This window comes from Hirundo rustica, chromosome 1 (genome assembly GCF_015227805.2).
Source record: "Hirundo rustica isolate bHirRus1 chromosome 1, bHirRus1.pri.v3, whole genome shotgun sequence".
Classification (NCBI taxonomy): Eukaryota; Metazoa; Chordata; class Aves; order Passeriformes; family Hirundinidae; genus Hirundo; species Hirundo rustica.
Genome location: NC_053450.1, coordinates 83,243,264 through 83,263,362, shown reverse-complemented (window position 1 = coordinate 83,263,362; position 20,099 = coordinate 83,243,264). Strand labels below are relative to the sequence as shown.

The following is a 20,099-nucleotide window of genomic DNA, read 5'->3' as shown; positions in this document are numbered from 1 at the left end:
GCTGCCAAAGGAAGTAGCAGAGCAGGAAGAGGCATCTAGACACAAGAGGCAACATGAAGCTGCTGACTTACATGGGGCTTTTACGTTAATATCTTCAAGTGGATCTACTTCTAATGGGCCTTCAGGTCCCATCCTTGTGGTGCTGACTAGAGGAATTATGCATTGTGATTTCACTGTCTTGTTTTGCATAATACATACTGAAATAAGCTGAGAGGAAAATGAGGCAGATACAGGGAGTGAACGATTTGTGCATCTGGTTAATAAATAAGCCATACAGGGCAGAAGTGAGAAATAAGAGACACCTCTTTCTGGCTTGGCTTGATTATTTTTCACCAAAGTAAAAAACAACCTTGCAAATGTCCTTAATGTACAAATTAATGTCTTTGTTACTATGTGAGACTGGCATTTTCTGGTGTATACACAGCCTGTGTTAGTCAGAGATATCAGATGGTAACAATTTGACATTCATAAACAAAAACTATTCTTGAAAGGAAGATTTCTTAAACTTGGATAACAATTAGACAATTCAGGATATTACTTTGATTCTGCAGAACCATGGTGGTCATGCGTGCATGAGCAAGCATAGGCAGGGCACAGGAACAACCACAAGACCACAGATAAAATGCAAAGAATTAATTTTGTTACCCCACCAAACAAGGCAACCCAGAACAGCACCCAGGCACAGACACAGGCACTGTTGAGTTTTGTCCATACTGAAGGTTCCCTCACTTGGATCCCTCAGCCCTGGCTGCCAGCAGCATTTTGCCTTTCCTTGCCCAGGCTTTCCCCAAGGAAAACGGGATCTCACCTGCTCACCCAGAAGGGGCTCAGCCATGCCCCATATGGGTTTTTTTGTTGTTTTCTACAACCTGATGCACAGCCCAGCATGAAGGATCTTTAAAAAAAATCTCCAATCTTTACACAAGCAGCACATAATCTGACTGCACTACATTGCTGCAATGTATGGCTATTATGAAGTATTAAGAAAATTGCCTCCTAGGCTAAGCACATCCTTGTGACAGACAAGTCACAAAAACACAAATACAATGGGTCCATGCTCATGGAATTTATTCTATTGGAACAAATATTTTAAAGGAATGATACATTTACAATCTATAAAATAGTAATTTATATCAACAGCAGAAGTAGTAAAAAACTGTAAAAGTGCACAAAGTCTCTGTAAAGCAAAGAGTAAAGTTAGCAAATGAACTTCATAATAGAAGAAATTACAAGCAAAATTTATTCCAAATAAGACAATATTCTAGGTGGCATTTTCTCTTTCCTGTTTCAGTTTCATTCCCAATAAATCCTGTGGGGCTTTTTCCTCTGAAAGTGCCAGATTTCTCTATAACTATATTGATTTCTAAATTAAGTAGTTCTAAAACTGTTATTTCCCAAATAGCTATACTGAAATGAGCAAAAACCTGGTAACAAAATGTTTTGCTGCTGACTTCAGTGAAGCAAAATCTTTGTTTCTGACAAAGCAATCAGTTCCTTACAGGATTTAAAATATAAAAGCATGCACACACACACATACTTTCTATCTGTAAAATTATGTAAAAATGAAAATATTAAGTCCGATGTCTGTACATTAGGGATATTAGCTAAGCCACCAATAAAATGCTCTAAGGTAAAATAAGACAATATTAATGAAAAAGAAAATAAACATAAATGATATTCTGTAGACGTGGCAGAAGCCATGAGCTGCTCTCGAGAAGTAAGAGGCTCATCTCAAGCACAAAAGATAGGAAAGATCACTACAAAGACCTACAGTTTTAAGGCATTTTTAGGACCAGTTTTTAAAATATATAATACAACTCAGGAGCACATCTGTTATCGAATTACGAAAAGCATACATAACAGAAAATCATTTTAAGAAATTATATAGTTTATTTGTTTTTTACAGACACAAAGAAATGGCACAAACCCCCTCATTTTACAGACAAACAGTCGTTTCTCTTGCACCAATTTTAAGAAACAAGACAGTAAAAATAATAATTACAGCACTAATCTGAACAAAGCCAAAGAGGTAACGAGAAAGCAATGCAACTCAAACCCTAGCTGGGTCAGCTTGGGTTCTAGTGCCACCTGCTGAAGTAACAGCAGTCTTCCCTTTGCAATCACAGCTACTGAACAATTCAAATTAATGCTCTGCATTAGACAGCAGCACGTGAAGAAAGGTCACGAAGAAGATGAAGTGCTTGAGTAATCTAAGTGCACGTCCAGCGAGACATACACTGAACGTAGTAAATCGAGGACCTTCTCTTGAATTATGTCAACCTGCTCTGAAGGGCAGTAGTCATCCAAACTCGATCTGTAAAAACAACAACAAGAAAAAGCATGAGAATAGAGATATCACCACCATAACCACACTGTGTATTCCTGCAATGCTCTGTGGCTAGGCTGAAGCTTCTTTCAAACTGTGGCAAGTTTTGTCTCCCAGTATCCCTTCAAAGCATAATGCTGCGCTTCTCATCACTACATATTAAGTTTAATAGAAAGTCTGCAGCGGATCAGGAACATGATCTAATCTTTCTAGTTGTACTCTCTCCCTGAATCTGGCACAGAACACACTGGCAGTCAAAATTCAAACAAATGACCTAATAAAAAGCACACATGGAAAATTTAGATTGAAAAATTAAAATGTTACTGATAAATTCTGCAGGAAAATTTGAAAAACAGATCTTCACAATATCTGGTATATAGCACTTTTTACAGTATCTATTAATGAACTTCAAACAGATACTAGTAAAAACTACTTCCTGAATTCTTTATCTGTTAAGATCTACAGAGATGATTCTCATTTGTTTAATAACCCTGCAACTGGCACAGGGAATAGAGCTTTCTTTTATTGCAGGCACTAGCCATACTAGTTCTTGCTGCCAAAACCAGTTTCATATCAGCTTCTGTTATTGTTGCCAGCCCTTTAAGGGCACAAATTAGCATTTCTGATTGATTAAATTGCAATAATTTATCAAAAGGCACAATGTGGTCTTCGAATTAGATTTTTTTCAAGTCAGTTCTCTGGTTCTTCGAGGTCCCTGGCCTCAAACTCCATTCTCTTATTCTAAATACACCCTTACAGTCCTGGAAGCCTAACTTACTAAAGTTTTACTAAAGCTTTGAAGAATATGAACACCTTTCAGCCTACTAGATGAAAACTAGTTCCAACAAAAGTTTCATTGAAAAAAGGAAATCCTACCTGTACTACAGTAAACCCTAGAGCAAGAGACTAAGGAAGGTGGGATTTCAGCCCAAGGCAGCTTTGCTCTAGTGAGCACAAGTAACACAAGTAGAGATGCATGAACTCCAGTGACAGCTATCAACCCCAACATATACAAGGCTTCATCACAACCTTTTATATAACCGTGCTGAAGCACTATAAGGCTTCCACTTTAATAGAGCTTATGACAGAGCTAGCGCTATATTGACAGGATCATTTAGCTTCATGAGCACAGTCTGGACATTTTAAAGTGAAAGTATCTGCACAGTCTTACCGAGCAACTGTCACCAGTGTGGGCTTGGGCAGATCTGTCAGCAGAACTTTAATGGATTGTATGAGGCCTTCGATCTCGTCTTCAGTGCTAACATGGTGAGGAAGCTCCACATAATCACAGGTCAGACCAGCTTGATGGACCTGTGGGTGTATTAGAGACGAAATTTCTGTTGATGAATTAGTGACACAGCTTATGCATGTAGAAAGTCTTTAGGATATCATCCCTAGACCAACTTGCACCTCTTCAGACAGTGTGGGTTCTTCCTCCAGCTTGTTCTTTAAACAAGTAAAATTCTGCAGGTTGTATGGATTATTTCGTTATGTCCAGTACACTGTACCTCTTCTTATGAATTCAGAGTATGCTGCAGCCCTTGAAGATGATATAGCACTTATTTTAAGTCTTTTTTATATAGCCCTTATTTTAAGTTCTACAAAGGAGCTCTCAACAGACTGGTGAAATTTATCTTCCATGCACAGGATGCAGTCCAAGACATCACAGTCCTGGAAAATCACACTAAAGTTGCTTAAACAGACAGAAAAGCACACTAGAATTTTAGCAGCTTTGAAAGGAAAAGTTGGTCTAAGTAATAAGACATAAAACCCTGATGTCCTGAATCAAGAAGCAAGTCTGAAAGGAAGCATGACTCTCCCTCCCTGCCGAAGCTATGCTTTTGATTTCTGTCTGCTTTTTGCTCTTTTACTTTGCCACCTACCATTTCATAGTCTGGGCTTTCCATCCTGGTTTTCAAACTGTGAACTAGTTGAACAAGGGGCTTCATTCTGGAGTTAAAACAAAACCAAAATTTGTCACAAACAGTGGGAAACTGTTAGATGCCTTAAATGGTTAGGAAAAAAAAAAGGGTGAGGAAAAAAGAGGGAAGTAGAAATTATGGCCGAGGATTTGAAAAGGAAATTTGCTTCTCTGTGTCATCTCGCACCTGCAAAAACAGAATTATCAGTATTATTGTACTGTTTCTCCAGGTCATTCTTATAAAGTCCCTATATTCATACCTGCCTTGGGCAAGTCCTCCTTGTGCTTCTTTTAGGGTAGATCTGCAGAGAAGCTGTCATAGCTCAAAAGTCATATGAACTTAATAAGAAATACTTCTTGTCACTGTTACAGAGGTTGCACAGTAACTGCTGCATTTGATATGGAAAATGAGTGATTTTCCTATCAAGGAAAAGCTCAGACTTTCCCTGTCTCTTTTCATCTGGAGACTTTTCATGTGAAAGTATCTAGTTTAAAAGCAGAGTGATGTAGTTCAGGTGTTTACTGGAGACTGTTGCTCAGATACACTTCCATTAACTTCCATTTTTCCAAAGAAAGCAGAACCTTTGGGAGCACCAAAGAACTGCTTCTCCATGACCTCCTTGGTTTGTTGCCTTTTCTGAGAGCTGTGCTGCACGCTACTGACCAAGGTTTTAGTCACCAAATATGCCTCCATCCATAGACAACAAAACTTGCATGAAGCTGTATAAGACTGAACTTCCAAAGCTTACAGTAGTGGTGAAGATAGTAGACTGCCTTTCCTTTCGTTTTGTCTCTTTCTCCTCTAGAACTAAAAGAAAAAGTGTATACTTGCATAGATCCTATCTTTTTTGGTTATCAAAATGCTGGACTAATCAGTTCTCAAACTTCAATTTGCAATTCAGGTCTCTTAGAAATCTCCTACCCAGGATATGAAGCCCATTTCTGTAGGGTTTCTTCGTCATCACTGTCACACAAATCTGCAAATGCTGCTTCCAGATCTTCCAGCTGATGAACACGGTTTTCAACACAATCCAGCAAGTCTTCCTTTAAATAAGCATAAACAAAAGTATGTTAGGGAAAAAAAGAGGTAAGAACATCATGGCTTATCCTATGATTTAAATTTTGTAATGATTGATCTACTGGAAATGGGGAACCAGAAACAACTGATTCATTCCTACAGCACATCTTTTCAAGAAGATCATAACAAATGCCTGCAGAAACTGCTATACCTCCAGAATAAACCACCTCACTTTGTTCTGTTTCTCCCCACTACAAATTTAAAAAAGCCACCTTTTAAATATGTACCTGTTTGTATTCCTGATTGACTAAGAAATATATAAAAAAAAAAATCAATCTGCCAATGTTCAACATATCTTTATTTCTTTATTCACATGTATTAATTAGGTTTCATTTATTTGTGATAAATGTGTTGAATCTCTCTATATTAGCGTTCAGATGAGATTATGAAAGCTTGTATTTCCACGTTCTAGAAACACACAAAATGAAAAGTACATTACAGTGGCATAATAATGTCATTTCCACATCTGAACAAAAAGGTAGAATACCAATTACACATTCATCACAGGTCTGACTATCAAGAAAGAGCAACAAGAGAAGGAAGGGGAGAGCCTGGAGGCAGAAAAAAAAAAAAAAAAAAAAAAAAAAGATAAAAGAACCAGGCACCAAGAAAACCAAAAAAGAAGCACCCCACCAAACCTAAGCCCTGTTAAGCCATAAAAAGAGCAAGTTTGCTGGTGACTTACTATGTTTTCATTCCTTCCATGCCAATTACCATTTGTTTACATAAACAAATTTTCACACTCATGCTAAATATTTATACAATTCACATGTTTATCAAACATTTAATAGAAAAAAAGTTCCTCAGATGCTGCTGATTAGCATTCAGCTGCATAGCTTAATGTGAGACTTCATGAAGCACCTTTGATAGGTTCCTTCCTGTTGTTGTATCTCATTTTCATTGGGTAAATAAAAAGAATCATTCCTTCATACATTCCACAAGGAAGCATCATACCTCTGTTGCATTTTTATGTGGCTTCTTGAAATTGTACAACTCTTTCAAAAGCTCATATTCTGTCTTTGAAAAAGAAAAAAAAAAAAAAAAGAGGAAGAAAATTACTCTTCAAATGAGAAACCCAATCCTCAAAGCCTTCCTTCTTCAAAAAAAGATAATTTCCCCACTTCAGTACTGCAGACAATAATGAGCATAACAGCCTCTTATCAGGACAAGCTACCACTCTTCAGATAATCAATACTACTGTGCCTTTTAAAAGGCAGTCTCCTGATACCATCATGGTTTTCTAAGCACAGGTTATAGAGGGTAGAAAGTGGTAATGTCTCTCATCCCCCCCGATGAACCTTGCTGTGGAAGATAACCTCTGGAAATCCAAGTATAGCTTTTATGTCCCAAGCAACAACCAGAAGTTGAGTATACCCCTGAGTTCGAACGTACACTCAGTATTGATACCAAGTACAAGAAACTCCCCCTATTTGGTGGTTGCAATTTTTTACCACACACACTCCCTTAGAAATATTTCTTTAAAATGGAAATATCTCTTTAAAATATTACCATGAATCATTAATCATGATCCGCTAATCTTCTAATTTAGCTTAGATGAGAATTTCTCCAGACATAAATACTGAGGCTGGGACTCTTTGGTGAGTGGTACAAGGCTACTCATTTTCCATACTTACCTGTGTGTACATTTCTTTAAATGGATTTTTAACTGAAAAAAAATCTAAGTCGATGTCCAAAACATATGCATCCCCTTTCTGTAGTACTTGGCAGACATCTTTAACAATGTCCCTTATTGGTCGTTCACTGTTTTTGAGACAGCTCGAGGCTGAGCCCTCTGCCGAGGTTTCTGCCCCATTCAGGGCACCTGCATTTTGTGTTTCCTTTTCCTTCACACTTGGGATGATGTGATCAAAGTCATCAGGAGCCACTGAAGAGGCAGAAGTGCCACTTGCCGTGTCATCTGTATTTAGCTTCAGTCTTTTAGCAGATGCTACTTCACCATTTCCTTCATGGCTGTTTGATGATTCAGTAGGGTTGATGAGAATGACGTGCAAATTTAAAGGTTTCTGGTTTTCTAGCTGATCAGCAGGAACGTAAAGACCATCACTTAAGAAGTAATGATCTGTGCCTGTAACCCTACAATTGACAATAACTCACAGTTAATACACATCTTCACAAAGAATGTAGGAAAAAGCATTTTATACTTTAGGGATCCAGAGAAGAACGAATTTTTTGATGGGTAATGGAGACAATAAAACTGCCTAGACAAAATTACTTCTTTTAATCCTCAGGTTTAAATTATATTGAAGTTTTTTCTACTTCTTTATTGTGGAATATATTAAAACTCACTCCCTATTTTTTAATGACATCCCCACAAGGTTTTAATGGATAAGAAAAAGATAATGCATTATGTGCTATTAAGATTAATTTGAAATTGAAATGCATTTTAAAGACAACATCCAGAATTGACAAGATATTATCAATACTATGGCACATAACATTGCAAATCTATGGATATTTTGTCTTGGTTTTATAATTTTCCAGGAAAATTATGATAGTTGGGTTTGAGAAGTGCCCTGAAATGCATAAATACTGACTCAGTGAAGATACAATATTATGAATTCATAAGTAGAATTTAACTTTTTTGTAACCCCAACAGATTTCCTAAACAATAAAGATGGTAACTAGAGGATAAATAGCTAACTATCAATTGAATCCACTTAAAACACCCCAGAAAACAACCAAAAGCAACACTAAAACTTCTGATTACAGTGAAAATTTAAAGACTAGAATTTTCAACCTGTATTGCAGTACATTAAGCCTTAAGCATCATGAACTCAAATTACAAATAAGATTAAGAGTGGACTTCTGTTTGCTTGTGGTAAGGCTACATTTGAATACAGTGTCTCACCATCAATCAACCACAAAGACAAATAATTTCCCAAGTGGGAGAAATTTGAAGCTTAGGTCCCCAGTGTCTTGTGGATGGATTTACTCTTCGGTTTGACAAGGTGAGAGGCTGGATTACAGCTCCATCTTGTTGACAAAGCACTCACAGCATGTTTTCCCAGAAATTCTGAGCTTACAGTACCTTAGTGCCTGCTAATGAAGAGGCTATATCTATTGTCTATCCATCTCTTGTCATCAAAACTTTTAGAACATTTGTATTCATGAGGACTCTTTCCCTTTCTTCCTTCATGATTTTAGTAAGCCTAGAACCTGAAGAAAATGTACCCAACTGTCTTCAAAAGGAAGTTTGAAATGTTGTTTCCGTGACTGCTAAGGCACGTGAAAGAGTCACCATCCTGAAGTATTCTTATATATTGGCTAAATGATTAAATGTAACAGAAATACTATCTTTTTTAAAAAATCGTTTAGGTTCCCTTTAGGCCTCAGATTTAGAATTGTAGAGCCTTAAGTGTTTTATTTAAGGTGGTAAAACAAAACATTTCTCTGCTGTTTTCTGTTAAACTTGCTTCAAAAGATCTATTCCGCCATGATCACAAGAGACATGATTTACAAATATCTATTAAAGCTGCACAAAATCACAACACTGTGAACATGGTGAATGTAAAATTATTATGGACTGCATCCTGCAGAATGATGAGGGGCTCTAATTCAATCTTGAATCACAGAATAATTAAGATTCAAAGAGACAACTGGAAGTCTATAGTCAATCATCTGATCAAAGCAGAACTGACTTCAAAGCTAGATGAGGCTGCTCAGGTCAATCATCCTTTATCAAATGATGGAGAATTCACTATCTGAGTACCTGTTTCAGTACATAACTAGATTAACTTCAAAACAACCAAAAAAACCTCCAACCAAACAAAAAACCCACCCCACACTAGAAAAAGTCAGGGCTGATAGCAAATAACAATGTTACTAATTAGACCAAAGACTAAATTGATACAAGTGTAACTGCATTAGGTTCGAAGGAGATTATAAATAGAAATTAAATTTTCATCTTTATCTAAGAAAACAACAAAAAAGATCCAATTAAAAGCTATAGAGATGGCTTTTATATTACTAGTATATGTCAGCAGACAATTTACCTGATAGTTGTGGTTGATACATCTTTCCCAATTAGAAAATAGTGTTTCCCTTCTGAGATCTGCTGAGCCCAGCGTGGGTGAAGCCACACTACTTGAGAAATATGGCCAGCATAAACAGCAGGCATAATCCAGTTTTCAATACTTAATTCACTGTAATCAGTAGAGAAAGACAGAAGATAGCAACGTTACTTTCCCTATAAATAAAGATGGTCAAGAACACCACAAACATCTTCCCCACCTTGAAGGCCTCCATGCACATCGTCTAAAATTAGTACTCTGTGTAAGGGTAACATCATCAAAGAAAGAAAAAGAAGGAAATCCTTATTCATAAGACAAACCAACAAGGTCTGTAGTAGGTATGAAAAAGATTGCACATAAGAGTGGAACTGGCTTCACTCTTAGTGTGGCACTTCGATAATAAACTCCTCAGCAGTGGACCTGGCAGAGTTAGGTTAATGGTTGGACTCAATAATCTTAGAGGCCTTTTCAACCTTAATGATTCTACACCCTTTTTCTCTTGACACATCAGACAGAGGAAAGTGCAAGGAACATCATCAACATTGTTCTAAATAACTTCAAACTGCCCTCACGAGAGTGTTTTATTGTAAACTGCTCCAAGTATATTTTAAATGTCATCCCACTAATTAAAGTGAGTCAATCTACATCCACAGGATTGGCACTTTTCCAATCTATCAAGACCCCGGGTTTTTTTAGGTGTATGCCAACTCTGTCCTGGGCTGCAGCAGAAGAGTGATGAGCAGGTCACAAGAGGGAATTCTGCCCCTCTATTCAGCTCTTGTGAGACCACACGCCCGGAATGCTGCATCCAGCTGTGGGCCCCCCCCATTGCAATTACATGGACCTGTTCAAGCATGTCCAGAGAAGGCCACAAAGATGATCAGAGGGCTGGAATACCTTTCCTATGAGGGCAGGTTGAGAGAATTTGGGTTGTTCAGCCTGGAGGTGGCACCTTATAGTACCTTCCAATACCTCAAAAGGGTCTACAGGAAAGCTGGAGAGGGACTTTTTACAAAGGCATGCAGTGATAGGACTTAAACTGGGTTTAAACTGCGAGAGTGTGTGTTTAGATTAGATATTAGGATGAAATTCTTCACTGTGGGTGTGGTGAGGCACTGGAATGGGTTGTCCAAGCAGCTGTAGGTGACCCATGCCTACAGTGTTCAAGGCCAGGTTGGATGCGATTCTGAGCAATCCGGTCTAGTGCAAAGTGTCCCTGCCATGGAAGGGGAGCTGGAACTAGAAGATCTTTAAAGTTCCTTCCAACCCAAAGCATTCAATGATTTTATGATTAGAGTCCACAAAATCATTTAGTCATCCAACAAAGAGAACAAAATATTGACCGTGGCTGAGGTGATTCAAATACACCAAATGCTTGTAACTGCTGTAAATCACCATAATACTGAAGCGAACAATATTTATTTTAAAACGGGAAGAGCAAGATAATAGCAGAGATCACTGTGGCTTATTAACTGCCTACCTTAGATGGTGGGGGAGAATATTGGTCTTTATAACTGTAATAGGAATATCTTGTTCTACTTCACATTTTCAAGCATGCTAACAAAGGAAGTGCTATTTCAATCTCAAAGCCAGTTTTTCAGTGTGAAGAGAGAAAGACTGCTTTACAACTACAGCTTTTTAGACAAAGCATCCATGCAGAGTGCTTTCCTGATACCTAGAAGAACTACTTGGGATAACACCATCATACACTATTGGGCAAGTACACAAAGCAAACTCATACAGCTTAAACTGCTCGATATGCAATGTAACTTTTGTCATTAAAAAATAAAGTTTCAGCAAAAGTGAAAAGACAGAAGATACAACTTGAATCTGACTTACACCTCTTTTCTTCATCCTTCCTATGCAGTCATACCAATATTCACTGTGAATCAAAGGCAGCAAGAAGTGGACTTAAAGTCTACTGTGACACAGTAGCCAGGACTTACCTAAAAAGAGCTTCTTTGTCAAATACGGTGTCTGCAGGCATATTCACAGGAATAAGAAGGTCTGGATGGGAATCAAGATGAACAAAACTGATGTTACTGGCAGGAAGGTGCTTTGAACCAATGGCACGATAGATGAAAGGCAGCACCTAAAGCAACATGAATAAAAACATTTTAATGATAACCAGTGAGCTGAAAAATGCAACGGCTTTAGCAGCAAAAACAGCAGTACCACTTTTATTCCTTTAGAATTTGGATTAGAAGGAGGAGGAGACAGAAAACAATACAAGAGAAAAAACTCCAGTGGAAAGACAACCCATGAACAGTAATCATTATAAGCCCAAGTGTTCCAGATGAGAAACTGCTGAAGAGTCACAGCTTTACACCCTTTTTCATTCTGTACAGGAAGTCTTCTTTGCAGCAGCTCTTCTCACTAGCCATTCAACTCAATTCCAAGTTGGTTTTTTTTTTTTATTTATTTACAACTAACTCCAGGAATGCCTTTCCTCTTCTACAAATCATTGCCTGTGTATTTCTTTCCCTCAGCTATGAAGCTTCCTCACCATGCACTGGTTCTATGGATGTGAAAACAGTTTGCTCCTTATGTTTTAGATGTTAACTGACATAGACTGAAAACTGACCCCACCATGATTTAAACTTTAGCTGACCATTAAGCCTATTCCTCTTGAAGAATTAATTCCTGATCCCTCCATGACTAAGTGTTTGCAATAGAGACTACCTTTCTCAACTGCCCAACTTTATTCCCTGCTGAAGTTCTTCGCTCAGAAATGTGAAAAACAGGAGATGAGGCAACTCTCCAATTTACAGCATAGCAAACCACTGAACTGCAATAACATAGGGTGGAAAAATGAGAAAACTGGGGGCTGATTCCTCTTACTCAGAGCTGCAGTACAGAGTCTCTTCCAGTTAGAGGGCATCAACTGCCTTGGCTGCCAGAACAAATCCAACAAGGATTGTGAATCATAGCTCTATTATATAGAGAATGTGAAGATTGTACAACAGCAACTGAGCTATTTTTTTTTTTTTTTTTTTTTTTTTTGCATAAAACTGATTAAGGTGACAAACCCTGCATACTGCGTAGGCAGAACCGTAAAACATGTGCATTATTGCAGTAGTAGATAAAACAAGATTAAAAACAAGGTGGGTTCTCTGATCCATGGCCTTTACTCCTTTGTAAAAAAGAAGCAATCTGGCCTACTAAAGAACTTACAATATTTTAAATTAAAATTGAAGCTTCACCTCAGGTAAGTGCAACTACTGGTTGCAAGAGACATGAAAGACTAAGTTCTCTAACCTTGCAAGTTCTCCTGATTTGGATTAAGAACAGAATTTCCTTCATGACAGCTGTTAGTATTAATCAGCGCATGATGCAGCTACTGACAATTTACTCTGGAGTAACATCACTGTCAGCAAGGCTGATATAAAATTTTCTGTGAAGTTCTTACACATTGGGACAAAAAGCCATTTATGTTTTATGCAAGATAGACCAATTCACCCACACTCCTGTACAGAAAACATTTAAAATTAATTATTTAGTATTAATAGAACTTAACTTAATTGAAAACCGAAATATAGAGACTAAAACAAAGAAGGATCATTGAGAGGAATTTTCTCAGAATTCCTATCACAGTGTCACTCTAAGTCTTTGGCAACCACGAAAAATCAGCTATCACAGCATAAGAGATTCAGTGAGTCTTAGCAAATATGAATTGCATTAAGCTACTTACGAATTTGTAACGTTATTTTCTTTTATAAACTTTACTACACTCATACTTTCTCATTGCAAAGCATCTAGTAAAGAATCTGTTATTTCAGGATTAAAGCCTCAGTTTATGCTATTATAAAAAACCTCATGAGAAACCAGAAGCAGCAGTTTAAAAGCAATTCTTTCTTCACTCCTTTTTTCAATGACTCCACCAAAATAGCTTCAGATTTTTAACACTTCTCATCAAGTCAATTCACTTGTTGGGATGGGATTACATTTTCTTATCCTCTGTTGACACTGAGTAGGGTTGAGTTTCCAAGCACCCCACTAATAGCTAACAAATTATAACAGCAGTGCAATGTAGGTATTATTTCCTTTAAACCATAGCACTTACTGATACAAAAAAAAAAAAAAAAAAAAAAAAAAAAAAAAAAAAAAAAAAGTCAGCAATAATTACTTTAAAAGATGGCAAAATACGATCATGGCAATAAGTAGCTCAGTCGCTGAAACGGAACGGAAAATCAGGTCACCCGGGCACTGGAGTGCCTTGATGTTTCGGCAGCAGAGAGCAAGGCAGGTTTAGGGTCTGTGTGTGGACGCGGAGGGAAGCGCCCGGAGAAGCCGCACACAGGACGGGAAAGCGCATCTCGCGGGGAGGCGCCGGTCACCGCACCGGGCACCCCCTTCGCTCCATCAGCCACGCTGAGCGTCCGCGCCGCGGAGAAACACACACAAACCAACGCACCAACAAACACACACAAGAGAAAGCCCTCCCCACGCCCCACCCGAGGGGGTCCCCGCGCCCCGGCAGCCCAGCGCGGGGCACTCACGTCCTGGTGGTCCTCCACCACCCACACGGGCAGGGCCGGGTAACGCCGCCGAGCAGCCCCGCGGGGCCGGGACGCGCCGCCGGGCCCCGGCTCCGCTCCGCTCATGCCGTCGCTCCCCTCGGGCGGGCGGCGCTTCCGCCCGCAGCGCCTCCCACCGCTTTCCTGTTCCGGAGCCGGGGCGCTGCGGGCGGCGCTGGCCTCGGCGGCGGCGAGGGCGCCAGGTGGGCTCGGCGTGCCGGGCTGCCCGCGAAGGGGCGGCGGGGCCGCCTTTGGGCCGCTCCGTGCTGCTCCGCAGGGGCCGGGGCCGGGGCGCGGCGGGGGCGCGGGTCCCGGGGTCTGGGGCGCGGCGGCTCCGTGGGGCTGGCGGGGCCGTGCGGCCGAGCGGAGCCCGGAGCGGGGAGCGGGGCCCGGCCGGGCGCGGCTCGGCTCCTCGCCGGCTCCGTGCCCCCCGGCCCCGGGCCGTCGGGAGGAGGCGGCGGGGTGAGGCCCGGTGGCACTGGATGGCTCAGGTCGGAAGGGACCGCAGTGGGTCATCTGGTCCAGTCTTCCCTACACCAGCGGGTCATCCCAGGGCACATGGCACAGGATTGCGTCCAGACAGTTCTTGAGTGGAGCCTCTCCGTGGAGTCCATTCAGTGCGCGGGCACCCGCGCGGTAAACTAACTCATGTTCCGGTGGAACTTACTGTGCATCGGTTTCTGCTCATTCTCGCTCTTGTCCTGTTGCATGGCACCTCCGAGAAGAGTTTGCATCCATCCTCTTTGGTACCTTCTCTTAGACATTTACAGTCATTGATGGTGTCCCCTCTCGGTGGTCTCTCTTCTATGTGTCGGTGCCCTGTTGCTCTCAGCAGTGCATCTGCAGGTTTTTTCGGTGATTTTTGGGCGACCAGTGCTGCTTTAGAATGTAATGGCTCGCATCAGTGCAATAAAATTCCTCTTTAGGTGACAGGGAAAGGAGAGTTTGACCTCTTTTGTGTTTTCGAACTTACTTAACTTTAAATGAAAGCTGAATGTGACTTGTGTTTGCAGCGGAGGGACCTTTAAAAATATTTGAGCATGTCAAATAGTTTTATGTGTTTTTGAATCTTTTTTCCAGTTGTGATTCTGTGCTTTCTGAAGGCCTGAAATTAAAGTAGTAGAACAAGAGCAGTGCTCTTGGGGAGATCTGAGAGCTGATAAACAAGACCCTTTGTTTGAATGCTCTGACATGTTGGAAACACACTTAAAGACAAGGCACTATGTACAGCCTGTTTAAGTAAAATGCGCATGTGAATGTTAGCAAAGTTTAAAACAGTATTCTCTTGCAAGCCTGAGTTGTGTAAGACCACAGCAGGAGAACTAAAGCAAAATTAATTCAGCATCTCATGGATTACAGTTAATGTCAAAAGGACTACTGCCAGACAAAATGGATGTTGACTTTCTTTTTTTCTCTCCTGTTTTTTTCTGTTTGTTTTGTTCTTCTGGTTTGTTTTTTTCTGAGTTTTTTTTGAGAGCCTTTACAAAGTTGGAGGGTACTGAGCAGATACAGGCTGACTAACAAGTGGCTTTATACCATCATGGCTGCTATCTCCTCACAGTGTGGGATTCTCATTCACGTGGGCCCGTGGTTGTTCTGGAGATCAAATGACCACCAATTCCGGTGGCTTCCACTAAGCCCTGCATGTGTAAGGACGTTCCTTTTGATTCCTCCTCTTTAATATCAGTCCTTTTCCCCTGTATTTCTTTTTCTTTCTCCCTCCAGTTAAGCAGAAGCTGTCTACATTCTCAACAAGAGCTACATAATTTGCTGCAGTGTCACCGGAATGCACCTGAGAATAGTGCTCTGAGCAGTCCGTGTTGGCCATGTTGTACTGTAGCAGGTGGGAGAATATTCTGTGCATGTACTTCAGCATCAGCAAAGCCTCAGTGAGAGGGAGGCTTTATTTCCTTTTTCTGGTGATCTTTCCAATTGTGTGTGTGTGTGTGTCTCCCTTTTCTTTCTCGCTTCCCCTTATGGAAAACAGGATTTGACTGTAGGAAGTGCTTAGATAATTTTTTTCCCCTTTTCTTCCATTCCAGCTGTAAATTTTCTTAAGTGTCTTTTACCCTTTTTTCAGTTTTTGAAACTTAACATTGTAATTAAAGAGCTAATTTTAAGTTTAAATGAAGCACAGTGCTTTCATTTATAAACGTTAATGCCTTAAATGCCTAGTTTTGAGCAACACTTAAACCTACTTGAAGCGGTGATAATTTCTCAAGGGTAACAGGACTGAGAAAGCAGTTGAGGGTTCTTGGGAACCATTTATTTCAATGAATTAGCACAGTCTACATTAATTTTTTTCATAACCTGTAAGATGTGTAATCTATTTTTCCACAAAAATATACCTACCTCACTTAAAATACTTTGAAGTGTCTGTTGAATTCAATCCTTTAGTACATTGGGGACTCAATAGTGAATGTAAATTGCTGGTATCTCGTTTAAACATGATTTGTTGGGCCAGGTGGTGGCATGCAATGAGGTGTTAGTCAAGTCATTCTGCCCAAAGTTTAGAATTGTGTTCTAGAAAGAACTCCTTGATATGCAGCTTTGGATGACCACTGCAGTTATTAATAACGAGTGATTTCTTTGGTGTGGGGTATCTAAAGGTCTTATATCAAAGTGTTTGAGTGCTAGCAGAGGTGTTTCCATCCTTGACCTGTCATCATAACAATGATGTGTTGAAATTACGTTGCCCTAACTCGTAAAGCATGGTCCAGCTTGGGTTCTGTCTTAAAGACAGTAAGTGCTTTCATGGATTAGAGGCTTAAAGGAATCAAAAGGGGCATGAATGATCTCCACTAAAGGTCTGAGGGGCACAAAGCTCCCAGTGAAAGTGGATATCATTTACTGCTTCTCTTAAGGGAAACCGCGGTTTCAGCGTTTTAGGAGTAGTTCCTGCAGATGCACTGGGGACATCTTACAAAAATTGTGTGACACTGGATTTTTATTTTCCTCAATAAAGGTGAGCCATGTCTTTCCATTCTGGGCGAGGATGTCCCCGTGGCCAGGGGGGACCAGGAGCAAGAACTTCGACCCAGACGTACCGCCCTCAGAACCTCCGGCAGCTTCACCCGCAGCAGCCCTCCGTGCAGTACCAGTATGAGCAGCAAACTGCCCCCCCAACAACCTACTCCAGCCCTCCAACCACTGGTTACATGCCTCCCAGGCCAGACTTCGTGCCCTATCCTCCTCCAGTGCCCCCTTCCACACAAAATCCCATCAGCCAGTGTCCCATGAGGCCACCATTTCCGAACCACCAGATGAGGCAGAGCTTCCCAGTGCCTCCGTGTTTCCCTCCCACTCCTCCGCCGGTGCCGAATCCTAGCAACACTCCCGTGGCAGGAACACCTGCTGGACAGAGCACCTTTCCTTACATGATGCCTCCCCCCACAGTACCGCACCCTCCCCCGCCGCCAGTCATGCCCCAGCAGGTCAGCTACCAGCCCGTGTACTCGGCGGGGTACTCGCAGCAGTCGTTCCCGCCGCCCAGCTTCAACAGCTACCAGCACAGCTCCGGCTCCTTCCCGAGCAGCGCTGCCAGCGGCAGCGCCGGCAGCAGCCACTTCCGGCACGCGGGGCAGTACCAGGGAGAGAAATCCCAGAGCGACCGGCGCTCCCCAGACAGGAGCAAGCACTACGATGAGCACCGGCACCGCGAGCACGGTCACATTCACGGCGACAGGCATCGCTCCGCCAGCCACGGGGATCGCCGCGATCGTGGCCGCAGTCCGGATAGGAGGAGGCAGGAAAGCAGTCGGCACCGGGCAGATTATGACAGAGGAAGGATGTCACCTCATCACAGAAGTTACGAGCGAAACAGGTAACCTTACCTGCATGGGGAGAGATGTCGTCGTTGCTCCATAGTATGTTTGCATCGATGTTCTTCCCCTGCCCTTGTTTGTCCCTCTAGCTCGGGAAGTAGCCAGTAGTCAGGTCTCATGGAAAAGGTTACTCTTTAGCCACCTTTCAGGTATGCTGCTTTGCCTCATGGTTGTGAGCTGGCAGACTTCTTGCTCTTGTCCATGGAGATAGTTTTCAAACGAGACATTCTTTGCATCCCACCCAGTGGATTGGTGAGTAGTGCTCAACATATTTACCTTAGAAATTTATGCCCATGTGGCAGGAAAATAGAGTTGGCACTCTAAGACTGTAGAAAGTTGTGTCTTACAAACAATTAAGTCCCAGCACTTTGAATTTCAATATTTAGGTACCAGAGTTAGGGTGCCAAGTGTTACTTTCTTTCAGAAAGCCTTGCATTTGTAGAGAACACTGGCTTGGTGAGGTTTATAGTTTGATAGGGGCCCATGCTAACACTTTTCAGTAAGGTGTTTTAGTGAAAAGCATGTTATGTTCGAGATGAATACCTCAGCAAGCCAGCCTGTGATCTCGAGAGAGGACTGAAGTGAAAATGAGCATGGGCCAGTTGTAGGATTCACTGACGTTACTCAGATGGATGGGTGTGCATTGCTTATTTTGGGATATATCATGAAGTGTCTGTCCCTATACTTCATGGACCCAAATGACTTGAAAATTATGAGCTGACCTGATGCAATTTGCTGTGACATGTTTTAGAGCAAACTATCATCAGTTAAATCTTTCTCGTGTCTTAGATTTGTTCTGTTTGTAGCTCTTTATGTGTGTGATGAGCTTTGCCAAAATATTCAAAGAGCTACTGGAAAGTTAAGTATTTATCAGGGCTCCTGGATCACATGCTCTTAATTTTAAAAGCTCAGAATTTTTTCATGCCAGGAGTGGAATGTGAGTGTATGCGTAAAGCCTGCGTAAATGAAGGCCCTTTGATTTAGATATGCAGAGGCTAAATTACAAAACCTTAGACATCTGCCTTCAAAGAAACAACCCGAGCCTCACAGTCAGTAAGCTCACTTTGATTTTCAGAAAGGATTTTCCTACAACTAAATGCAGCTGGCATTAAGGCACTGGCCTTTTCTGTATGATGCGCTTGTGCTCTTTTTTTCTGCCTAATTTTAAGCTTCGGTTTTAAGTTTTGAAAATGCGTGTTTTTAGTAGCTTCTTTCTCAAAGACTTTTGGATTGCCGTTTTAGGCCAACAGCTTCTAGATCTACTTGATAATGTATCTACTTACTTTGATTCAGCCTGTTTGCCAGAATTATGGTTGCTTTTTTTGTGCAGCATCTGTCTCCCAAGCAAATCAGATGGTGTAGAGTATGCCCCCTCTGAAGACTGAAATCCATGCTTGATCAAGGCACTGAAAAACAAGGATAAATGGGGCTGGGGAAAAACAATAGATAATTCATCTAAACTTTTTGCTTTGTAAATTTGCATTCTGTTTCATATTATGAGCATGGAAACAAACATATATATATATATGTTCATAAATAATTTTGACTCATTCTGTTAAGCCACCAAGCGACTTGAGTAGCACATGTTTATAATTCCTAGTGTGTCAGCAGACTAGAAGAGTTAACAGATGCACAATGACTTGCCAGCTGTTAGCAGAGTATAAAAGCTGCCTGTGTGATATTTCCTGCCTAATAAATACGGTAATTTCATAGAACCATTTTTAGGTTGGAAAATGTACTTAAGATCGTCAAGTCCAACCTGTAACCTAATACTCCCAACTCCACCACTTAGTTGTGTCCCTAAGTGCCACATCTACATCTCTTTTGCCTTTTGCTTAAGTGCCTTCAGCGGTGGTGATAACACCACTTTCCTGGGCAGCCTATTCCAATGCTCAGTAGCGCTTTGGGTGAAGAAATTTTTCTTGCTGCCCAACTGAAATCGCTGCTAGGGCAACTTGAGGCTGTTTCCTTTCATTCTGTTGGTTGTTACTGGGAGAAGAAGCCGACCCTCACCTGGCTACAACCCCCTTTCTGGCAGTTGTAGGCAGCAACAAGATCTTCCCTGGGCCGCCTTCTCTCCAGGTCATACAATGCCAGCTTCCTCAGCTGTTCCTCATCGGACTCATTCTCTAGACCCTTCACCAGCTCCACTGCCCTTCTCTGGACTCACTTCACCACCTCAGTGTCTGCCTTGTAGTGAGGGGCCCAGAACTGGACACAGGATTCGAGGTGCAGCCTCACCAGTGCCAAGTACAGAGGGACAATCCCTGCCCTGCTCCTGCTGGCCCCACTACTGCTGATACAGGCCAGGATGCCTTTGCCCTTGCTGGCCACCTGGGCCTGTGCTGGCTCATATTCAGGTTCCTGTGACCAACATCCTCATTTGTTCTCCTGGACAGCTT

At 41.4% G+C, this 20,099-nt stretch overlaps 2 protein-coding genes across 7 annotated transcripts in view; one reads left to right on the top strand and one right to left on the bottom strand.

Moving 5' to 3' along the window:
* Positions 1-1,113: 1,113 nt before the first annotated feature.
* C1H5orf22 (chromosome 1 C5orf22 homolog) lies at positions 1,114-13,966 on the bottom strand. 2 transcript variants are annotated; one of them, XM_040086499.2, is made up of 9 exons: positions 13,856-13,966; positions 11,303-11,448; positions 9,339-9,488; positions 6,960-7,419; positions 6,280-6,342; positions 5,170-5,291; positions 4,210-4,276; positions 3,498-3,637; positions 1,114-2,314 (listed from the first exon to the last, which is right to left on the bottom strand). In XM_040086499.2, the coding sequence occupies exons 1-9, from the start codon at positions 13,958-13,960 to the stop codon at positions 2,182-2,184; spliced, it is 1,386 nt and encodes a 461-aa protein (XP_039942433.1). In that variant the 5' UTR covers positions 13,961-13,966; the 3' UTR covers positions 1,114-2,181. The 2 variants fall into 2 exon arrangements, with proteins under 2 accessions (XP_039942433.1, XP_039942439.1); XM_040086505.2 differs by lacking the exon at positions 13,856-13,966 and adding an exon at positions 13,483-13,553 and having other exon boundaries at positions 1,128-2,314.
* A 57-nt stretch (positions 13,967-14,023) lies between these two features.
* DROSHA (drosha ribonuclease III) overlaps positions 14,024-20,099 on the top strand; it is a 73,394-nt gene continuing 67,318 nt past the window's right edge. The window contains exons 1-3 of one of the 5 annotated variants that reach the window (XM_040064872.2): positions 14,024-14,076; positions 15,599-15,716; positions 16,839-17,696. In XM_040064872.2, coding sequence (XP_039920806.1) covers positions 16,846-17,696 — 851 coding nt within the window. In that variant the 5' untranslated portion in view covers positions 14,024-14,076; positions 15,599-15,716; positions 16,839-16,845. Of the gene's footprint in view, positions 14,077-14,488; positions 14,510-15,598; positions 15,717-16,835; positions 17,697-20,099 lie in introns of those variants that run through there. The other 4 variants (XM_040064898.2, XM_040064881.2, XM_040064890.1 and 1 more) reach the window with 4 other exon arrangements.